General features: G+C 40.8%; 1 protein-coding gene across 2 annotated transcripts in view; it reads left to right on the top strand.

Moving 5' to 3' along the window:
* LOC132822361 (ataxin-7) overlaps positions 1 to 20,384 on the top strand; it is a 136,277-nt gene that overhangs the window by 69,775 nt on the left and 46,118 nt on the right. For both annotated transcript variants that reach the window (XM_060835665.1, XM_060835664.1), the window contains exon 3: positions 11,767 to 11,871. In XM_060835665.1, the coding sequence (XP_060691648.1) occupies positions 11,767 to 11,871 (105 nt within the window). The remainder of the gene's footprint in view (positions 1 to 11,766; positions 11,872 to 20,384) is intronic.

Consider the following 20,384-nt stretch of genomic DNA (forward strand, 5'->3'; position numbering starts at 1 on the left):
TATTACCTCCCCTACAGTCCCAGACAAAATGGCTCGTCTTGCCACAGTTGTGATATGTGGGGTCTGGATTTTGTCATTGTGACAACGTCTAGGTTTTCCTGCTTTACATTCACTGGAGGCTTTCCTCCTGTGTCCTCCTTAACATCTGTTGCCCATTGTACCCGGGCGTCACAACTTGGAGAATGATGACCCACATTTTTAGAACCCACCTGGTATGTGGGAGACAGTCCATCCTTGAAGGCCTGAATGAATGCCCTGTCAGAATAGTCTGAGTGGGGAATCCCTGGGCATTCTTAGTAGACCCAAAAAAATCATTCCCCATATTTGGAGGCGCCCTCTGCCTTTTGTTGTTTAGTGTGTGTTCTTTTTGCCCAATTGGTAGGCACTTTCCCCAGAACACGCTGGATTTTGGCCTTAAATCTGCTGAAGGGCTCCTGCTGATCATCTATATCTGTTTTAATGGGGTGCTCTGGCTCCATCTGCCTCTCCTATAATCTTGACTTTGTTGCTGTGCATCATCGGCTATGTCGGACCTGTCAGATATTAAATGCCACTTGTCCCGAGGGCGTGCAGCCTGGACCAGCTGGTGAATATCCCTTAAATGTAGTTGGTGGCCCCACCCAGATGGTATCTGATTCCGCCCAAACCTTTGCGTTATTACTGCGGAGGCTGTAAGCGATCTAGGGAAGCTAAAATCTGCTGCAATTCACCTGGTGTAAATGGCTTATATTTTGCATTCGCGTTAGCTCCTTTCCCACTGCGTGTTACTGGGGCGAGTTAATTTCCTCAGGAAGGTCGACCAACGGTTCACCAGATGCGACCACGCCCTCCTGGGCATTATAAGGTAGCAATGATCCCCCCCCCCCCCCCCCCCCCCCCCCACCACTGACTATCCTCCAGGAACTGATTTTCCTTTTCCAGTTTCCTTCGTCAGGATTGAAGCATTTGTTTTTCGTCCGTCCATTTCTTTGTGGATTCCAAAGTCTGACCTATGAGGCCAGCCAGTTGATGGGCCAAAAGGACACCTATTTTCTTGGTCTTCTGTCTTTTCAGCCATGAGCCAATTCTGCTGTTGATGTCTGGTCTGAGACAGATCCCACCCACTCTTTCACATCTATCTAATGAGTGAATGTCTGTCTATCAAATACTGGTTAATGAGACTCTGGGGTCCCCATTAATCTCCCTGTCCTGCCCTAACACTGATAGGTTTATCCTCTCAGATCCTCTGTAGGTTGATTTGCTTTTACCTACCTGCCGTGATTGCTGCGTGTTTTCCCATTGGCTGCTTCTCACCTGGAGGAGTTCTTATTGGAGTCCGGCATAACTATTTTAGGAAGTGATCATTTCCCTGTATCCTGCTTATTTAATCTAGGCCTTGATCTCTGCCAGTGCGATTGTTCCTGCCTTCTAAGTATGATTCAACTCAGAGGGCATTCTCTCCCTCACTGTTTGCACATCAACAGCTTCTGTAGTTTGATCTGCTTTTGTCTGAGTATTGTGCCCTGTCTCCAGGAAGGTGGCCACTCTATCTGGGACAGTGAACAGCACCCTGCTTGCAGCACCAATTTGTTGTCGTAAAATTAATAAAATGCATTTAGAAGCAAGTCAATCGAATTTATTAAATCAAAAGCTTTTGGGAGGGGCAGCATGATTCTGACCCTAACCATGGGGCTTGACCATGCCTTGTCTCCCTGAACAATAGGTACAACAGTTTTATAGTCTGGATGATATGTACAACAAAAACCTGCAAAAGACTATTTCTTGTGTTCTGCGTGGCCACACAATGATCACTGGCTCCAGGAACTGCATACCACAATGCTGTGTTCTGAAAGTATTTCACCTTTAGTTTCTGTTTTCACTACTGATCCATTTTCCACCTTTTTGTTTCATAGTCTGTAAGCACTCAAGTGTTTCTGATGAGAGACTTTTCAAATCAGGTTTTCTTTGTTTTTCAATACTACTGAATTGCGAAGTTAAAAATCACACAACACCAGGTTATAGTCCAACAGGTTTAATTGGAAGCACACTAGCTTTTGAAGCATCGCTCCTTCATCAGGTGATTCATCAGATGAAGGAGTGACCTCCGAAAGCTAGTGTGCTTCCAATTAAACCTGTTGGACTATAACCTGGTGTTGTGATTTTTAACTTTGTACACCCCAATCTAACACCGGCATCTCCAAATCATGACTGAATTGCAAGGTTGTTTAAAATAAATTGCAGGAAGGGATAGTCACTATGCCCAGCGCATTAAGTTTGTTTGACTTTTTAAACCGTTATTGACATTTCTGAACTTCAGTGCCATTCCTGAAATTCAGTCTCTTGTGTGTGGGTTCTATCACATTCCTAGTAATTCTGAAGGATTTAATATGCTAATATTATTTTCAAACTTTAATTTGACTTCTGAATCGATCCTTTTTTTGGTGCAAGTGCTGATTCTTAGATACATTGCTTTTATTTAAAAATGAACTCCGTGTATTCTCTGTATTTTATGGTCTGACTTAGAGAAATGTTCAGTTCCTTTTCTAATAGCAGCGAGAGGTTCTGCATGATTAGGAGATTGAACAGTAGTCTCAGCATCCTGTGAGTGAGCTGCTACAAATATGGCAACCTGCTGCTGAAAATCCATCTTTCATTTTAATTAAAAGAAAGTAAGTTTTAGTCATACTTCATTCTTGAACCATTTAGCTACCTCTACCCTTTGTGATAGATGCACTGTTGCAAAACTTCTCAACCGTTCCTTTTCAAAAATTGTCTAAAATGTACAGATCCCTGAAGAAAGGCTTACGCCCGAAACGTCGATTCTCCTGCTCCTTGGATGCTGCCTGACCTGCTGCGCTTTTCCAACAACACATTTTTCAGCTAAAATGTACAATCTTGAGCATAGATGATCACCGATCAGATCCTTTAGTGCTGTCAGCCATAATTTTCAAGTTTTATGTCTTGGCTGGCTGGCTGATTTTTGACCCCTCAAACTGTCAGGCTACTTGTTCAATTTAAGCCAACCAGGTTGAACAGGATTGAAAGCTACCTAATAGCTTTAATTTTGATGAGGCTGACATTTGAACATCATTCAGACCACTTCAATATAGTACTTGCATTCATATTAAATACTTAGTTACTTAGAGGCGAAAGTTGAGAGAGTGGCAGATTGTTATGAGCAATGCAAAAGACTATATTTTGAATAAAGTTGGCTTTAAACCCATTGTTTTAAGACTTTTATTTAAACTGTAATTTGTCCCCAATAAAATATTGGGGTCGTCAATAAAACCAAAGTTCTAAAGAAGCTCAGCATGTAGAGAGAAGTAGTTAGGTTTTTTTTCAAAAAGGCTGAAGAAGTGACAAATGGATTTGAAACTGAATAGGTGCCAAGTACACTTCCTGCTGATGCCCAGGGCAGTGTACCATCTTTCCTGTCTGAAATTCAGTTCTTATTTGGTTCACTTTTTGAACTGGGGAGAGGAGGGGGAGCACGAATATTGAGGGTGGGATACCATCATTATATGTAATGAAATTGACCTAATGACCATGGATGCTATCACCTTTTTGAATAAGGAAAACTAAGCTATGGGGGCAGGAAAAGCAGTTGTTTCTGGAAATACTCTGTATAGGTGTAAGTGTAACCAAGTTAGGGTAGAAATAAACTGGAGAATGTGTCCACTAGGGTTGATGAACCACCATTACTCAAACGTCGACTGTCCTGCTCCTCGGATGCTGCCTGACCTGCTATGCTTTTCCAGCGCCACACTTTTTGACTGATCTCCAGCATCTGCAGTCCTCACTTTCTTCTGCATCACCATTACTGTCAAGGAGAATGCTATTTGCAAGTGTTTAGGGATTTTTTTGTAGTGCATTTAAAAAGAACAGTAACCCTGATTGACATGCTGATGGCCTTTCTAATATGAGATTGAGATGAAGAAATTAGAAAAAGATGGGGAGTCAGGAGGTCTCGGGGCAAGGTTTTGCTTTCTGCAACAGATAAATAAGCAGTCTGAACCTAGGGACAAATTCATTGTGCAGCTTATGGCATTTTTATTCCAATTTTCAAAACCCTACTTTCATGGAATAACGATATCACTGGCTAGACCACTATTTGTTGCCCATTCCTTGTTATCTAGAAGATCATAATGAGCTGCTGTTGAACCACTGCAGCCCATTTGCTATAGATATGTCATGTCACCCCATTACCATATCAGCCAAACCAAACGCTCAGAAACAGTGTGGCTCTACCTCCTTCTTCATTATTCCGAGCCCTGGAAAGAGACCGATTGCCCATGTGCACAAAGACATGTGTTCTTGGTCTTCTCTTGGGTGGCAGATTCTTAAGGAATTACATCGTAACTTACAGGGAGCAGCATCCAAATATAGCAACATCTGCATTGATTGGGTGACCGAACAATCAGCGGGCATCAACAGTAAAGATTAAGCCATCTGGCATTGCACGACGGATGTTCCTCACCTTGTTAACCCACTACCCTTGCCTCCAGCTCCTCACTGTTTACTACGTATACTTATCTGGTCAAAGTCATGCTCGCTGAAGCCTTTGTCATGCAACCCGAAATGTAACTCTTTCCCTACCTGCTCATATCTTATACACTTCCTCATTCCCTTATCATTTCATGATAACTACCTAGATGACACTGCCACTTCTTCATGAGAATTTTACTACCAATACTTAAGCACATTATTGACACACAACATATAATGATTATAACAACAAAGATTACTACCTCCATGCAGTAGATAGAATCTGCAGGGTCCTCCCACATGGGGGGAAGAAAAATGTTCACCAGTAAAGTTCTTAAATTCATAGTCCTCAGTGACCACTCCACCCTCTCCACATTGAGTGGAAACAAGCCAGTTATCTAAAATCTCTTTCAGTAAAGTCCAACCTGAAAACAAAATCCAGTCTGACCTTCTGCATCACTCCACAGAATTCTTAGATGAGGGCAGTTAATTACTGAACAAAACTGATGAGACTTCCATCCTTGTGGAGGTGCTTCAGATGATGAATACCAGCGCATCAGAGCATAAAGCGCAGCATCAGGGTAGGTGAACACAGCACTCTTTCCTTCTGCTCCCCCTCTGCTGTCAAATGTAACAAGCCAACTGGCTGTCTTGATGGTAGCTTAATCAGCGAACCATCATTTCGTTTAAATGATTGAACTACGTGAGCTTTATCTTCTTTCTATATCTGCAGGAAAGCCACTGACTAAGCATATGGACCTCCTCTTCACTGTTGTTAGCTTCTTCACTTTTCATGCTCGTGACTGTTGGATCAGGTTGTGGAGGGTAGGGTGGTGGTCCGAAGGCGTGCTTTCCCTGTGAATGGAGAAACTCTAGAGACTGTTAGCTGCTGAAAGTAACTTTGTGTTTTCCCTCTCATTCCCTCCTTGCCACAGTGGGTATCAGTATGAAGACAGTCACACATTTAACTACACTAAATTGTCTGCCTGTTTCAGCATTCTTAGTTGCCTTGAAGTCTGTTACTCAGTTCATTATTTATGACATTATCAAGTTTTATGCAATGCATAAACTTCTAAATTGTGCTGCCTAAACAGTTCACTCACTTTTAAACAACAATCAATGATCCTAAACCCAAACCCTTGGGGACCCCATTCAGGTTATTCAAAGATTATTTTCCTTTGACAAATTAATATTTAGCTAATGTGAAAGCTGTCAGGAAAAGTATTTCAAAAATCTGGAACAGCAAGAAAACAACAATGTTTCCTGTGCTTTAGCCATTGAAGAGGCAGGTTCAGTTCAAATTTAAATCTCAAATATTCATGGGAAACAAATACAGAACATATTAAAATGTTCTCCAAATGAAATTTCCCAAATAAAACATTTCAGAATTACAGTGGTTACAAACCAGTAATGTGCAAGTTTGGTAGAGATCAACATGCTTTGAATTTGCAATATGAAGGAGGCAGATGAAATCCTAACAATAATTAACAAAACTTAACCAGCTCAGCCTCAAGTTCTAACATTCTTGAAAATCTTGCCATAACATCAAAATTGAAATGCACATTTTTTTTTTTAAATGCCGAATCTTCACAAGAAGATATTTTAATACAAAACACTTACGTGGCTAAAGCATGATCACTGACCCAGTCTTTTTAAAGCAGGCATTGTCAAATTTCAAACAACTCAACGGCTCAAGGCCCTCAATCAAATTGTTTTAAGGTTACATGTTTGATAATTTTAAAGAGTATAATATTAACGTAGAAACAAAATCTTCTCTATTACATACCTCAAAACACACTGAATTGAGATCCTAATTTAAATAAAGCAAAACAGTCACTTGAAAGAATTTTCTGAACCAGTATTTTAACAAACCAAAATATTTAAATATCAAGCACTCTTAGCATGGCACAACTTAGTGAAACATCCTTTTTGACCGAAGTATTAGTGCAACTTTAATTCTAGTGTTTGTCTTTTTGTTTTTTGCATCCTCTCAATGAAATTACACTTATAAAAAGAAAAAGCCCTCACAGTGGACCACGCAGTGCCGCAGTCCAAGCCATCCTCTTCCCCAGAATAAAAACACAGCTCAGAAACTCAGACTGCCATAACAGAACCCCAGGCAAAGCTTCCCTGACAGTAAATGCATTTCACTGTCAGGATCCAAACAGACTGGTTCCACTTTCTCCCCCTTTTTCCAGTGATGCCATGTTGTCCTAAAAGTACATAGAAAGGGAGGTGTGGGTGATATAGGTGATAACTTCAAGAAGTACCAAATTTTGTGTTTTTTTTTAAAGATTAGATTACTTAGTGTGGAAACAGGCCCTTCGGCCCAACATGTCCACACCGACCCGCCGAAGCGCAACTCACCCATACATTTACCCCTTACCTAACACTACGGGCAATTTAGCATGGCCAGTTCACCTGACCCACACATCTTTGGACTGTGGGAGGAAATCGGAGCACCTGGAGGAAACCCACGCAGACACGGGGAGAACGTGCAAACTCCACACAGTCCGTCGCCTGAGGCGGGAGTTGAACCCGGGTCTCTGGCGCTGTGAGGCAGCAGTGCTAACCACTGTGTCACTGTTTGTTTTCTTTCAAGTTACTGGTTTCTAACTATTTTTTAATGCTCCAAGCCGCAAACCTCGCCTCTAGAGGAATCCAGACCCCTTTTGCCTAGGGGGCTTTAACCCCCTTTCTCATTTCTCAGAGACCTGAGCCCCTTTTCTTATTCTATATGTCTAGGGGCTCAAAACCCAATAAATCCAGGGGACTTGAACCCCTGTTTGTCAGCGCATTTATGAAACTATCTCTTGACTGAACTAATTACAGATTGAGGAGTACCTAGCATAGAAAACGATTGAATGAGGGGACTGTTTCTGACAAAAGAATATCTAGGGGGACCAAAGTTTAAATTCTTGTGGGACCATCCGTCTTGAGATACTGGTTTTTCAGGCGATCGCTGACACAGTCCAATCGGAACTGTTCGTTTGGACTCTGACCTGGCTCGCCAATATTGTTGCCCCGTTTCCATATCCATTGAAGCAAACGCTCATACAGTATGGCTCTACCTTCATTATTCCGAGCCCTGAAAAGAGAGCAATGGCCCATGTGCACAAAGACACGTGTTCTTGGTCTTTTCTCGGGTGGCAGGTTCTTAAGGAATTACATTGTCACTTACAGGGAGCAGCATCCAAATAAAGCAACATCTGTATTGATTGGGTGACTGTTACAATCCGTGAGCATCAACAGTAAAGATTAAGCCATCTGGCATTGCACAATAGATGTTCCTCACCTTGTTAACGAGCATTACACAATGGATGTTCTTCACCTCATTAACCCACTACCCTTGTCTCCAGCACCTCATTGTTTACCACATATACTTATCTGGTCAAAGTCATGCTAGCTGAAGCCTTTGTCAAGCAACCTGAAACTTAACTCTTTCCCTACATGCTCATATCTTATACACTTTCTCAGATAGACCCAGAATATGATTAAGGAGGAAGTTTCAGGATTTTAACCCAGCAACGCTGAAGAAGCAGTGATACTATCCTAAGTCAGAACAGTGAGCAGCTTAGCAGGAAACTTGTCAGTCACTGTGTTCCCATGTATCTGCTGCCGTTGTGGTAGTAGTTGAACTTGGAAGATACTGTCCAAGGAGCCTTGGGAAGTTTCTGTAGTGCATCCTGCTTATCATGCACACATTATTGCTGCTGAGCTTCAGGGCAAAAGGTGTTGGATGTGTTGCCAATCAAGTGGGCTGCACTGTTCTGAATGGTGTCACGCTGCTTCAATTACATTGCATGTTCCAATATCAGGCTTTGTGGGCAAAGTCAATTTTGAAATAAACTCAACTTTTTTTATGCAATACCAGTTTTTTTTCCCTGCCCTTAAAATAAACTGCTGTATGTAGACTCATGGAGATGTACAGCATGAAAACACACCCTTCGGTCCAACTCATTCATGCCGACCAGATATCCCAACCCAATCTAGTCCCACCTGCCAGCACCCAGCCCATATCCCTCCAAACCCTCCCTATGCATATACCCATCCAAATGTCTCTTAAATGTTGCAATTGCATCAGCCTCCACCACTTCTTCTGGCAGCTCATTCCATACATGTGCCATCCTCTGCGTGAAAAAGTTACCCCTTAGGTCCCTTTTTTTATCTTTCCCTGTCACCTTAAAGCTATACCCTCTAGTTCTGAACGTCCTCCCCACCCCAGGAAAAAGACTTTGTCTGTTTATCTTGTCCATGCCCCTCATAGTTTTGTAAACCTCTATAAGGTCGCCCCTCAGCCTCCGACACTCCAGGGAAAACAGCCCCAGCCTGTTCAGCCTCTCTCTGTAGCTCAAATCCTCCAACCCTGGCAACATCCTTGTAAATCTTTTCTGAGCCCATTCAAGTTTCACAACATCTTTCAGTGAACTGAGTTTTAATTAGAATTTGCTGGCCTCTTCTGTTCACTTTGTCTTTTGTGTTAGAGTTCCTCTCGTCCATTTTTTCAATTGTGTGTGCTTTGTGTGGCTGAGGATGGGATCAGGCTCAGCTATGATGTCTGTTGATACTTGGCTCATTTGTGAAAACTATTTAGCATAAGATACCAGAGAACTGCCTTTGACAGAGACTGAAATCATAAACTCTGAAGAAGTTTGAGGGGGGGGCATATAAATCCGACCAAATTAAAGAAACCTTGGTCAAATGGTGCTAAAAGATATAAAATGAAGTGCAGCCTAATGTACAACTTGGGTACAGCGATTAAAATGTGTGCTTGCTGGTGGTTGTTTACATGCTGCACCCTGTGCTATTAACAGTTCATTGCTTGCACATAAATAACGCTTTCTTTTTGGTTCAGACGTTTTCCGGCCCACTTTTGGAGCAGGTTGGACTCGAACAGGCCTTCTGGCCTAGACATAGGGCCACTGCCACAGCATCATAAAGAATCTTTTTTTGAATCTCTGCAGACTGAATTCAATCATAGCATTAATGTTGAGCTGTACATCTATCTTCTCTCTAATGTACATGAGGTCAAAAACATTGGAAAAAGTTAGATGAGACCGCATCCCTTGAGAGAGAGCGAACTTGGCATTTCACGTTGATGATCTTTTTGCTAGAACTCAACAACCTGAAATTTTAACTATTTCTTCACAGATGCTGCTTCATCTACCAGATATTTCTAGCATTTTGCTTGATTTCTAGCAGCCCTGTGTTTTGCTTATGAAATGTTGAGATGCCCCTTCCCCCTACTCTCTCAGTATAGTGAATGATTGTATCTTTTGTATGTTTTGTGTAAATGTTGCAAATGTTTCCTTTCCTTTCTTTCAGTCTAGCAGTTTAAAGGATAAGTGATGTTGACCTTCCATTCCAAATGTCAGTGTCTTTTTCACACTTCCTACTGCTGATTCTTCCCATAATAAAAGCTACAGTCTCTGTAGGAGAACTGATTTGAAAAACCAATAGCCAGCAAATATGTCTATTGTTCTCCGTGGGGAGCATTCCTCCGTCTTCTGTTGCCACCTCTTAAGATCTCTTCCAGTATTTCCCTACCCCAAAAACCTTGTCCCTAATAAATCCACATTTTGCTAATTCCATCTTGTTACTGTGCCCCAGAATAATATCAAATGCTATTGTGTCTCCAGTACCTCAATTCTGCCCCATCTTTCATACTCCATTGATAGTTTGTGGTTTTCTGTGATAGCATGTGTAATTTATACCACAAAACATGGGTTTTTGTTGAGTCCTCTGAAGTTTATTTACAATAGCATGTCACAAACTTAGACTGCTTAGTTTCAAAGCTTGCTGATGTTAGGTATGCTAATCAACAACCTGTCCAGATATGTTCCTGCGCATTTTTTGGAGTCGGTAGGACTTAAACCTGAGCCTTCTGGTCCAGAGTTAGGGATACTACTGTACATTATACGTAGCTGATCATGTATTGGAGAACATTTAGTATGCTCAGAGTTGCTGAAGTATAGGCAGATACCTTTATACCAGAATGTCACACATTGTGATTTCTAAGAATGTTCTGAAAGAAAGTGTGCCTGCTCCAGAATTTATTCCATGGTACTTGGTCAGTAATTTTCCCTCTCTTTAATACCTACACCTTTCTCTTTCCTGAAGCCATTTCCCCTCTCCTCTTTCCTCTCTCCTACATCCACTGCCAACATGTGATGTCTTCCCTTGGTTTGGAATCTTGCTTTCTATCTTAATAATCAAGGTAATTAATTTGCAGTTTCCACTGTGTGTGTGTGTGTGTGTGTGTGTGTGTGTGTGTGTGTGTGTGTGTGTGTGTGTGTGTGTGTGTATATAAAATAAAATATGCACCATGTGTTTAACGATTTTCCTTAATTGAATGCAATGCCATCACTTCCTGCCTGAATTTAGTATGTTTCCAGCACTACTTTTAAATCCATTTACAATTACCCTTTGCTCAGTCTTCTATAAATGGTGAGTTATTCTATAACCACTTCATTTCTGTGGCTGTATTTGCTGTGATGAGTAAGCAAAAGTGCATCACTGAAATATTATTAGTTCTCCGAGTCAGCCTTGTATTTAGTTGAGTTTAAATATTCAGTATTGGCCGTGTTAATGTTTTAGATGTACATGTCTCTATGCATCGAGGAGAGTTTTTTTTTTGCCGATGAGCTTATATCTGTTTAAACTTGGCAAAACTGAAGCTCTTTTGTGTATTGATGGTGAAGTTCAGCCTTCAGCTTCCATCTTGGGATTTACTCTTAAATGATGGTTCGAATGGCCTCCTTCTGTACTCTTAAAACGTAGTGATTCTGTAACACAGTACTTTCTCACAAGCATACGCAACACAGCGTTTTGGATTCATCTGATGTTGCACGTGTCCAAGATTTAATTGCGGTTTGTAATATTTGACCTGGATAATGCAGTCATGTGCTAGTGAGGGTTATTTGCAGCAGCAATTTCTTAGAATTCTGGCTTACTGGCAGAGGGGCAGAAGAAGGTATTCACAGGAGAATCCACACAATTTCTGTCTTCAGTGCTTATTGATTTTGCTATATGAATGTAAAATCACAAAAAAAATTGTTTTGAAATAATTTACTTTACTACAGTATTCACCTGACAATTTTACAGTTATAACACGGTTCTTAAAATGTCAACTGACATAAAAAGTGATGCTGTTGATCAATTAGTTACATAAGTGACTCTTCCTTCAAGGTAACTTGATTTTACATGTTTGCAATTTAATTTTGGATGTTTTCCTTTCTGAAATTGAGGCATTTTGTAGCTTTAGTTTAAAAGGTCATTTTAATTTTGGTTATCTTTTTCCAGATATGCCAATATTTGGTCACTGTCCAGCGCATGATGATTTTTATCTGGTGATGTGTAATCATTGTAATCAAGTTGTAAAGCCCCAGGCCTTTCAAGCACATTATGGTGAGTTCAAAATTTACTCAATGCATTTTAAATATATATAAATTCCAGTTTATTTTTCTTGGCAGTGTTTTCTCTGTATTTTTATATTTACAGACATTTCCTGTAATTTCTTTCCTTGTGCAAGATATCCCATATAATATTTTGCTCTGACATTGGGTACCCATTGTTCTATTGCAATCTCATCTGTGTAGTTTACTTGCCCTTAAAAAATTACTACCACGAAGAGCAGAAAAGATTAGGGTGGTATGAAAAATGGCCTCTTCAGGAATGAATTGCAGACACAAGTTATTTTATTGACTTCAATAAAATTTTACTCTGACAAAATATCCTACACAGTAGTGTTGCTGACCAGAAGATGTGCTATTTTACCATAATTTTGTTAATTGTCAATGAAGTGTAAGGAACAATAACATTTTCAGGTATCTTTAATATAAGAAGTGTTCACGTTTTAAAGAAAAAGAATTTTCAAAGTCATTTTAAAGTCAGCTTGAACTTTAAAGTCAAAAATTTATTTTTCTATCAATATAAGATCTCCTTCCGTAACATCATACAAGTGTTGTGTAATCATCCGGACTTTACAGTTGTTTTGTTAAAGCTTGTCCATTAGGCACGATGTCTGTTGATTTGCAATACTTTCGATTAAAAATGTTAAAGGATGTGGACTATTTTCTCCACATATATGATGGAGTCCAAGCCTGTTTTGTGTGTGGTGTTGCATGACATTTGTCTGATTGACAATTCTGAATCGATACAAAGAGCCAATATATCAGGAAGCAATTTGCAGCTTGGCGGCCTGTGTTTGGCATCACTGGAGTCTTTGGAACTGAATTAGAAGCAGTTTTGAGAATGAAAACTTGTGATTGTTAACAATTTTGTCATAAGAGTTGAATAATATTTTTATCAATATATTTATGTTCTAGTTTAAGCTTAATGTTCAGTGATGTCATCGTTTTGTAATAGGATGACCCCTGGAGGTTGGTTTAGATTTTGCTCATAACAAAATTGTATTTTAGCTTAGACACTCAAAATATGCCATGTGTATTTCTTCTACGTTACTGTTGATTTGATTTTAAGCTTTTGTATATGTTGCACAGATTTATCTTTGCTGTTTAGAGAAGTTAAACTACTCAAGGTTAAATTGTCAGCCTAATCAAGATTGTTTGAATAATTCAAAGATTTGCCTTATAGGCACAAGATTCTTGTTTGGCACTTTGCTCAATGCAATTTGACGACAGTATATGAAGCAGGAGTTGGCCATTCAAGCCTCAAGCCTGCTCTGTCATTCCCAAGTGTTATGGTGCAAAAGGAGGCCATTTGCCCTATGAATAAAATAATGGATGAACTGATTATTCAATATTTCACACCCATGCCTGACAATCTTTCTTTTGCATACTTGACAAGAATGTATCCAATTCTGCCTTCAAAATATTCAAGGACTCCTCTTCCACTACCTGAATGTCAAGGAGGAGCAGCATACTCACTAAGCAAGTGCTGCTTGATGGCAGTGTTGATGACTCCTACCATCATGTAACTGATGGTCAAGAGTAGACTAAAAGGCAGTATTGGCTGAATTAAATTTGTCTTTTTTTTTGTTGTGTACAAGGCACGGCTATTTGGTAACTTTCCATATTGTCAGGTAGATACCAATGTTGTAACTGTACTGGAACAGCTTGGCTAGGCACTCTTGTAGCACAGGTTTCCTGCCACAGAGGATGGGAGTATTTGTGGAATCGCTGCCTCTGGTGAATTTTTTGGAGTATCCACCACCTTTCATGAGTGGGTATTTGATTTGATTGATTTATGGTCTTAAGTATTTTATTGCAAAATACAGTGTAGAGTGTTTTATAGCATCAGTGCCATTTCAAAACACAAAATAAACCAAAACGCAGTATGAACGCATAAAATGAGGTAGTAAAGTGTCCAACTTTACAGTTCTTATGTGCTCTACCATGGGCCTGGTAGTCAGGCATGAGTCTCCTTCACCACACTGCTGGCACTGAAGCGTAAGTCACCACTCTTTGGCGCCATTCTGCCTCCATCTATGAGTCCTCACTGGACCTTGCTGACTCGGACGCCACCAATGCTGCCAGGAAACCGCCCAAACCTGACCCTGGGCAGCACGGTGGCTGTGGTTTGCACTGTTACCTCATAGTGCCAGGGACCTGGGTTCTATTCCAGCCTCGGGCAACTATCTGTGTGGAGTTTGCACGTTCTCCCTATGTCTGCGTGGATTTCCTCCCACAGTCCAAAGATGTGCAGGTCAGGTGAATTGGCCATACTAAATTGCCCATAGTGTTAGGTGCATTAGTCAGAGGGAAATGGATTTGGGTGGATTACTGTTTGGAGGATTGGTGTGGACTTGTTAGGCCAAAGGGCATGTTTCTATGCTGTAGGGAATCTAATCTTAAAAAATGCTTGTTATTGCCATACATCTTGCTACTTATTTTGACACTGCTCTACAGTTAGTTTTTTTTCCCTCCCCATGGACATCAATGAATGAAATTCACTCCATGCCCAGATCTTCAAGACGTTAGTTGATATCTTCGGCTACTGCAAGTGCAGACTCCAAAACTGAGTTGGGAATGATGAAAACATGTCCCACCTTCTCAAACATTAAAATCTCTTAAATTCACTTGTGGGACCCAGGTGTTACTGGCTGGGTCAGCTTTTATTACCCGTCCTTGGTTTCCCTTTGAGAAGATGATGGTGAGTTGCCATCTTCAACTGCTGCAGGCCATCTGCTGTATTTGTAACCACAGTAACTTCAGTCAGCAACCAAGCATTGAGCCTATAAAAATGCTAAGCTTAAGCTCCATCTTCAGAAATGCAGAATGGCAGTTACAGTGAAAAAGCAGATGAATTGCAACATTTAGCTGAGAGACATGTTTTTACAGTGTGAAGTCTGTGGATGGAGTTCATCCACTACAATCGTTGTTCTTGCATTATAGGTTGATGTAAATTAACTAATCATTAACAAGGCACTAATTGCACGGGTACTTTGCTGAGCTCTTCAATATCCAAACTTTTTCAGACATTTAAACCAAAGCACTTCTGGATTTTTAGAATCATACAAGACACCACAGCTTCCCATAAAGGAAATTTCTGTAATCCAGTATTTGGAGAAACTTGGTCAATATTGCTTTGACTATTTAGAATGTCATGTTAACTGTGGATGGAATATCCATGCTGAGCAATTGAGTTTTGTAGGTGATACCAATTTTGGTAGTAGTACCAGAAAAGGCACCTCAAATTATGGAATGAGTTGGACATATCTCTTTGAGCAAAACAATGCAAGCATAAGTAGATGGCAATCCTGTACAATTGCTGAATTCAGTAAAAGTCGAGCTGGAAATTTCATGAGTCTTCAGATCCATTCAGTTCCCAAATAATGCAGAGCAGCAGTTTGCAAAACCCCAGTGGATAGAAAAGCTGATCCCTAGTGTTAAGGGTCTACATTTTCAGTTGGGCTAGAAATCTTTAGGCTTTTGAGTTTGAACTGAGTTGAGAGATGGCACACTGTGCTACAATGCAGGGAGCATTTTGTTTTTGTAGATGAGTGAATAAATTGGAAGTCTTCCCATCTTTATTTATGTTGTGATTTTGAAATAGTTCAGTGTAACTGCATATAATGTTTATGAAGCATAATTTGTAAGATTTTCTGCTGGAATTTTGTATCATGCAAACATTTAAATTTTATAATAGTAATAAAGATTATGAATTGAGAACTGTTCAGGATAACTAGCTGAGTTGAAGAAATTTCCCTTGTGAAGGTTTGATTTTCATTTAAGAAATGGAATAAGAACAGACCCTGTGGACCCATTAAACATGTTTGTGGCTGATTATCTGTCTCAACTAGTTTGTCATCTTCGCCTTTGATCCCTTAGTGCCAAAATTCTGTCTGTCACAGCCTTTATTGTATTGATAAACTGATCTGAAAAAAGGGCTTATGCCCAAAAAGTCAATTCTCCTGCTCCTTGGATGCTGCTTGCCCTGCTGTGCTTTTCCAGCAACACATTTTTCAGCTCTGATCTCCAGCATCTGCAGTCCTCACTTACTCCTAGTTGATAAACTGATCCTCTGGCATAGAAAATTTTAAAAGTTCTGAATCATGAGTGAAAAAAATCTCATCGTCTCCAAGCTAACAGCCTTTATGCTGATATTTGAATAGAATATGAAGTGATCCTTCAAAAATAGTTCCAAGTCTGTGCACTGGGTCCAAGACCATGGGAGAGTCGTCTTGGGTCTTGATTCATGGAAGCTGTGGGGAAATATGGCGTGGGCACTCCTAAAGCCGGATCTGGGAGTCTCAAGGCATAGTGGCATGAAGGGTCTGGTGTGGTGCAATGGATGCTGAAGCCATACAGTAATTGTATTGAAACGGAAAGAGGAGAGAATCTGGTTGAGATGCTCCAAACTGCTTTGGGTAATCTACATCACAATCACTAGCTGTCATTTTAATTCCTTGCCTGAAGATGGTGTAAAGCAGCTGAATACTCTAGTGCTAACTATGTACTTAATCTACCAGCTGTTCTTATTTGAGCATATTTGCAGTCAGTTAAGTGGCAATATAATTCACATCTGAAAATACAATAGATACAAATAGTTAACTAACTTAATGGATAATTTTAGTTTTGAGACACTTTACAGCCTTCCATTTTAAAAATGGAACTTCTTACAATAGCATTTTTTTTATTTCTACCACAATATTTACTTCTCATTCCATGTTTTCAGAACTAAACTGAAAACTTCATTCGAGAACATGCAATACTGAATATTGACAACATTTGACTTTACTGAGGAAACAAGGTTCCATGTAATGGACAAATAATTACAATATGTCTTGAAATAGGTCATCTTTAAAAACAAAAACCCAATATAAAGAATGAAAACATTTTTCTTCCATTTCTAAATGATTTCAAGAGAATCATTTCACAGGTACTTGTTATGCTAACTAGAACTTCTCAGGTGTCCTAGGCACCATATATTCAGGCTGCAACATCTGTCTCCAACTAAAAAAAATCACATGGGCAAAGTCTAAACAAGTTTTTGAGGGAGCTGCAAACCTTCATAAGGAAATGTACAAAGATATAAAGTACAAAAATTGTGCATAAAGACAGCAGTGCTACTGTGAAATATGTACTTTTTGTATTAATTTAGGAGAAAATTTTTAATGACCTGAGGGAACACATGGCATAATCTAACTTTTGAAGTTATCCTTTTATTTGATTGGTTGACAAAGATCCGCTGAGCGCCAACTCTCAGATTCCTCCTCCTACCTCCCCCTGGAGCATGACTACACCACTGAGCATTAAGCCATCGTCTCCAACACCGTGACTGATCTCATTTCCTCCAGATGCCTCCCCACCACCACTTCAACCTCCTAGTCTCCCAACCCCAGTCAGCCCGTTTCTACCTACTCCCCAAAATCCACAAGAAGGACTGGCCTGGCAGGCCCATTGTGTCAGCATGCTCCTGCCCCACTGAACTTATTTCCTCCTACCTCGACTCCATCCTCACTCCTCTGATTCACTCCCTCCCCACCTACATCCGGGATTCCTCTGATGCCTTCCGACACATTGACAGCTTTTAATTCACAGGCCCTAACCACCTTCTATTCACCATAGATGTGCAATCTCTACACCTCCACCCAACACCAAGACAGCTTGAAAGGTCTTCGCTTCTTTCTCGAAAAGAGGCCCGACCAATCTCCATCCACCACCACTCTCCTCCGCCTGGTTGAACTTGTTCTCTCTCTCAACAACAACTCATCCCATTTTCTCCAAATCAAAGGTGTAACAATGAATACCCGCATGAGTCGTAGCTATGCCTGCCTTTTCATGGGGTATGTGGAACATTTCTTGTTCCAGGCCTACCCGGGTCCTCTCCCACAACTGCTTTATCGGTACATCGATGACTATTTTAGCTTCATGCTCTCATCCTGACCTGGAAAAATTCATAAACTTTGCTTCCAGTTTCCTACCCTCCATCACCTTCACCTGGTCCATCTCCGACACTTGCCTTCCTTTCCTTGACCTTTCTGTCTCCATTTCCGGCAATAGTCTATCCACTAATATCCATTTCAAACCCACTGACTCCCACTGCTATCTGGACTATAGCCTTTCTCACTCTACGTCCTGTAAGGACTCTGTCCCTTTCTCTCAGCTCCTTTGCCTCTGCCACGTTTGTTCCGATGAGGCCACTTTCCAAAGTGGTGCTCTTGATATGTGCTCCTTCTCCAACCCTGGCTTCCCACCTACAGTTGTTGACAGGGCTCTCGAGAGCGTACGGTCCATGTTCTCACCTTTCACCCCACCAGCCTTCACATGCACAGAATAATCCTCTGCCATTTTCGCCCACTCCAACACGACGCCACCACAAAACACATCTTCCCTTCCCTCCCCCGTCTGCATTCCACAGAGATTGTTCCCTCCGTGACAACCTAGTCCACTCCTCCATCACACCGAACACCTCTCCCATCACACACGGCACCTTCCCATCCAATCGCAGAAGGTGCAACACCTGCCCCTTTACCTCTTCCATGCTCACCATCCAAGGCCCCAAACACTCATTTCAGATTAAGCAGCATTTCACTTGTACTTCTTTCAATTTGGTCTATTGCATTCATCGCTCCCAATATGGTCTCTATATCAGAGAGACAAAACGCTCACTAGCTGATCGCTTTGCTGAGCACCTTTGGTCTGCACGCATTCAGGTCCCAGACCTTCCTGTGGCTTGCCACTTCAACACACAATCCTGCTCCCATGCCCACATGTCTGTCCTTGGCCTGATGCAATGTTCCAGTGAAGCTCAATCTAAACTGGAGGAACAGCATCTCATCTTCCGATTAGGCACGTTACAGCCTGCTGGTCTCAACATCGAATTCAACAACTTCAGATAATTTTATTTCATTTATTTTGTTTTTTTTAAGCTTGTGAGAAGATTTGTAGCTCGGGTGCTCGTTGTGGTTCTGTTCGCTGAGCTGGGAATTTGTGTTGCAGATGTTTCGTCCCCTGTCTAGGTGACATCCTCAGTGCTTGGGAGCCTCCTAAAAATTAAATTTTTTTAAGATGTTTTTTTCACTGCTCTGTACCTCTTATTTCTTGATCGTCTCTTTCTCTCGTTCCCCACTCTCTCATCACCTTTTTCTCTCCTCTTCCCCCTTTGCTAGCCTTCTCCCCTGTTTTCCATTTTGCCTCAGCTTCACCCCTTCTCTTCCCCCCCCCCCCCCCCCACATATTTTGTCCCAAGCACTGGCTTCAGCCTTGATCATTCACAGCTCCTAATCTCTGTATAATCTCTCTATGCACTGTCATTATCATCTCTTTATTGCTACCTTTGCTTTTGGAGCCATGACTCACCTTCTCTCAGCTTTGTATAAATGCCTCCCTACTTCTCCCCTTTTTTTTAAGCTTTGACAAAAGGGTCAGTTAGACTCTAAACGTCAGCTCTTTTCTGTCCTTACAGATGCTGCCAGACCCACGGTCAGAAATATGTTGCTAAATTTTGAAAGTTACCAATAAGTTCGACCCCTGAAAACGAGCAAAATTGTTAACGTGATTGGACCAGCATCTCACGTACTTTGGTTACAACAGCCATTCTGGGACTAGGAATTCTACAGCAAATAACCACCTAATGAATATCAAAAGGCGTTATTCATCTACAAGTTAGAAATCAGAAGTATTATGGAATACTTTCCTTGTCTGGATTAGTGCAGCTCCAAAACCAGTGCAGAGATTCTAGAAATGTGTCTCATTGTTACCTTCTCAAGGGGCTGGGCAGTAAATGCTAGTTTAATTGATGATGCTTTATTACATGAAATATTTTCTTTAAAAAAAAGTCAACTTTCGTTATTGTTTTGTGAGGTGTTGTGCACGTACCATGCTTTAGCCAGGCAAAGGTATGTAAATAAAAGTAATTTTAAGTTAGACAAGTTGACATAAAACAAAGCATCCACAAAGCATGTGTGATTCAGCACTTTGATAAATAATGAGAACATGAGTAAAGCATAATACTGTGCTGTATTATGCCTGGTTCTGTTGCTAGACTAGATGAATAACCAGAGACACAAGTTCAGATTTCTCACAGTAAATAGGAAAATTTTAATTAACAAATCTTAAAATGAAAAGCTACTGTCATGACACTAATAGGTTATTGTACATAGTTCTGAGGAAGGGTCACTCAACCTGAAACATTTACTCTGACAGTGTCTATGGAGAGAAATCAAACCTGCTCAGCTTTTCCAGCAACTTCTGTTTTTGTTTCTGATCTTGGCACCCACAATTAATTTGATTTTTATTGTGAAAAGTTCATCTGAGTCTAATGTTCTATTTGGGAGGCAATCTTGCCTGGCCTGTATTTGGCTCCAGACTGACAGCATTGCTGTTGATCCTCAACAGATTTCTGGAATTGTCAAGCAGGCCGTTCCGTTTTATTTTAAAAGGTGGCTTACTACCTCAAGGACAGTCCTGTCTGGTTTTACTAGTGATGCACCACATACTGTAGAAAAGTAATTT

This window comes from Hemiscyllium ocellatum, chromosome 14 (genome assembly GCF_020745735.1).
Source record: "Hemiscyllium ocellatum isolate sHemOce1 chromosome 14, sHemOce1.pat.X.cur, whole genome shotgun sequence".
Taxonomy (NCBI): Eukaryota; Metazoa; Chordata; class Chondrichthyes; order Orectolobiformes; family Hemiscylliidae; genus Hemiscyllium; species Hemiscyllium ocellatum.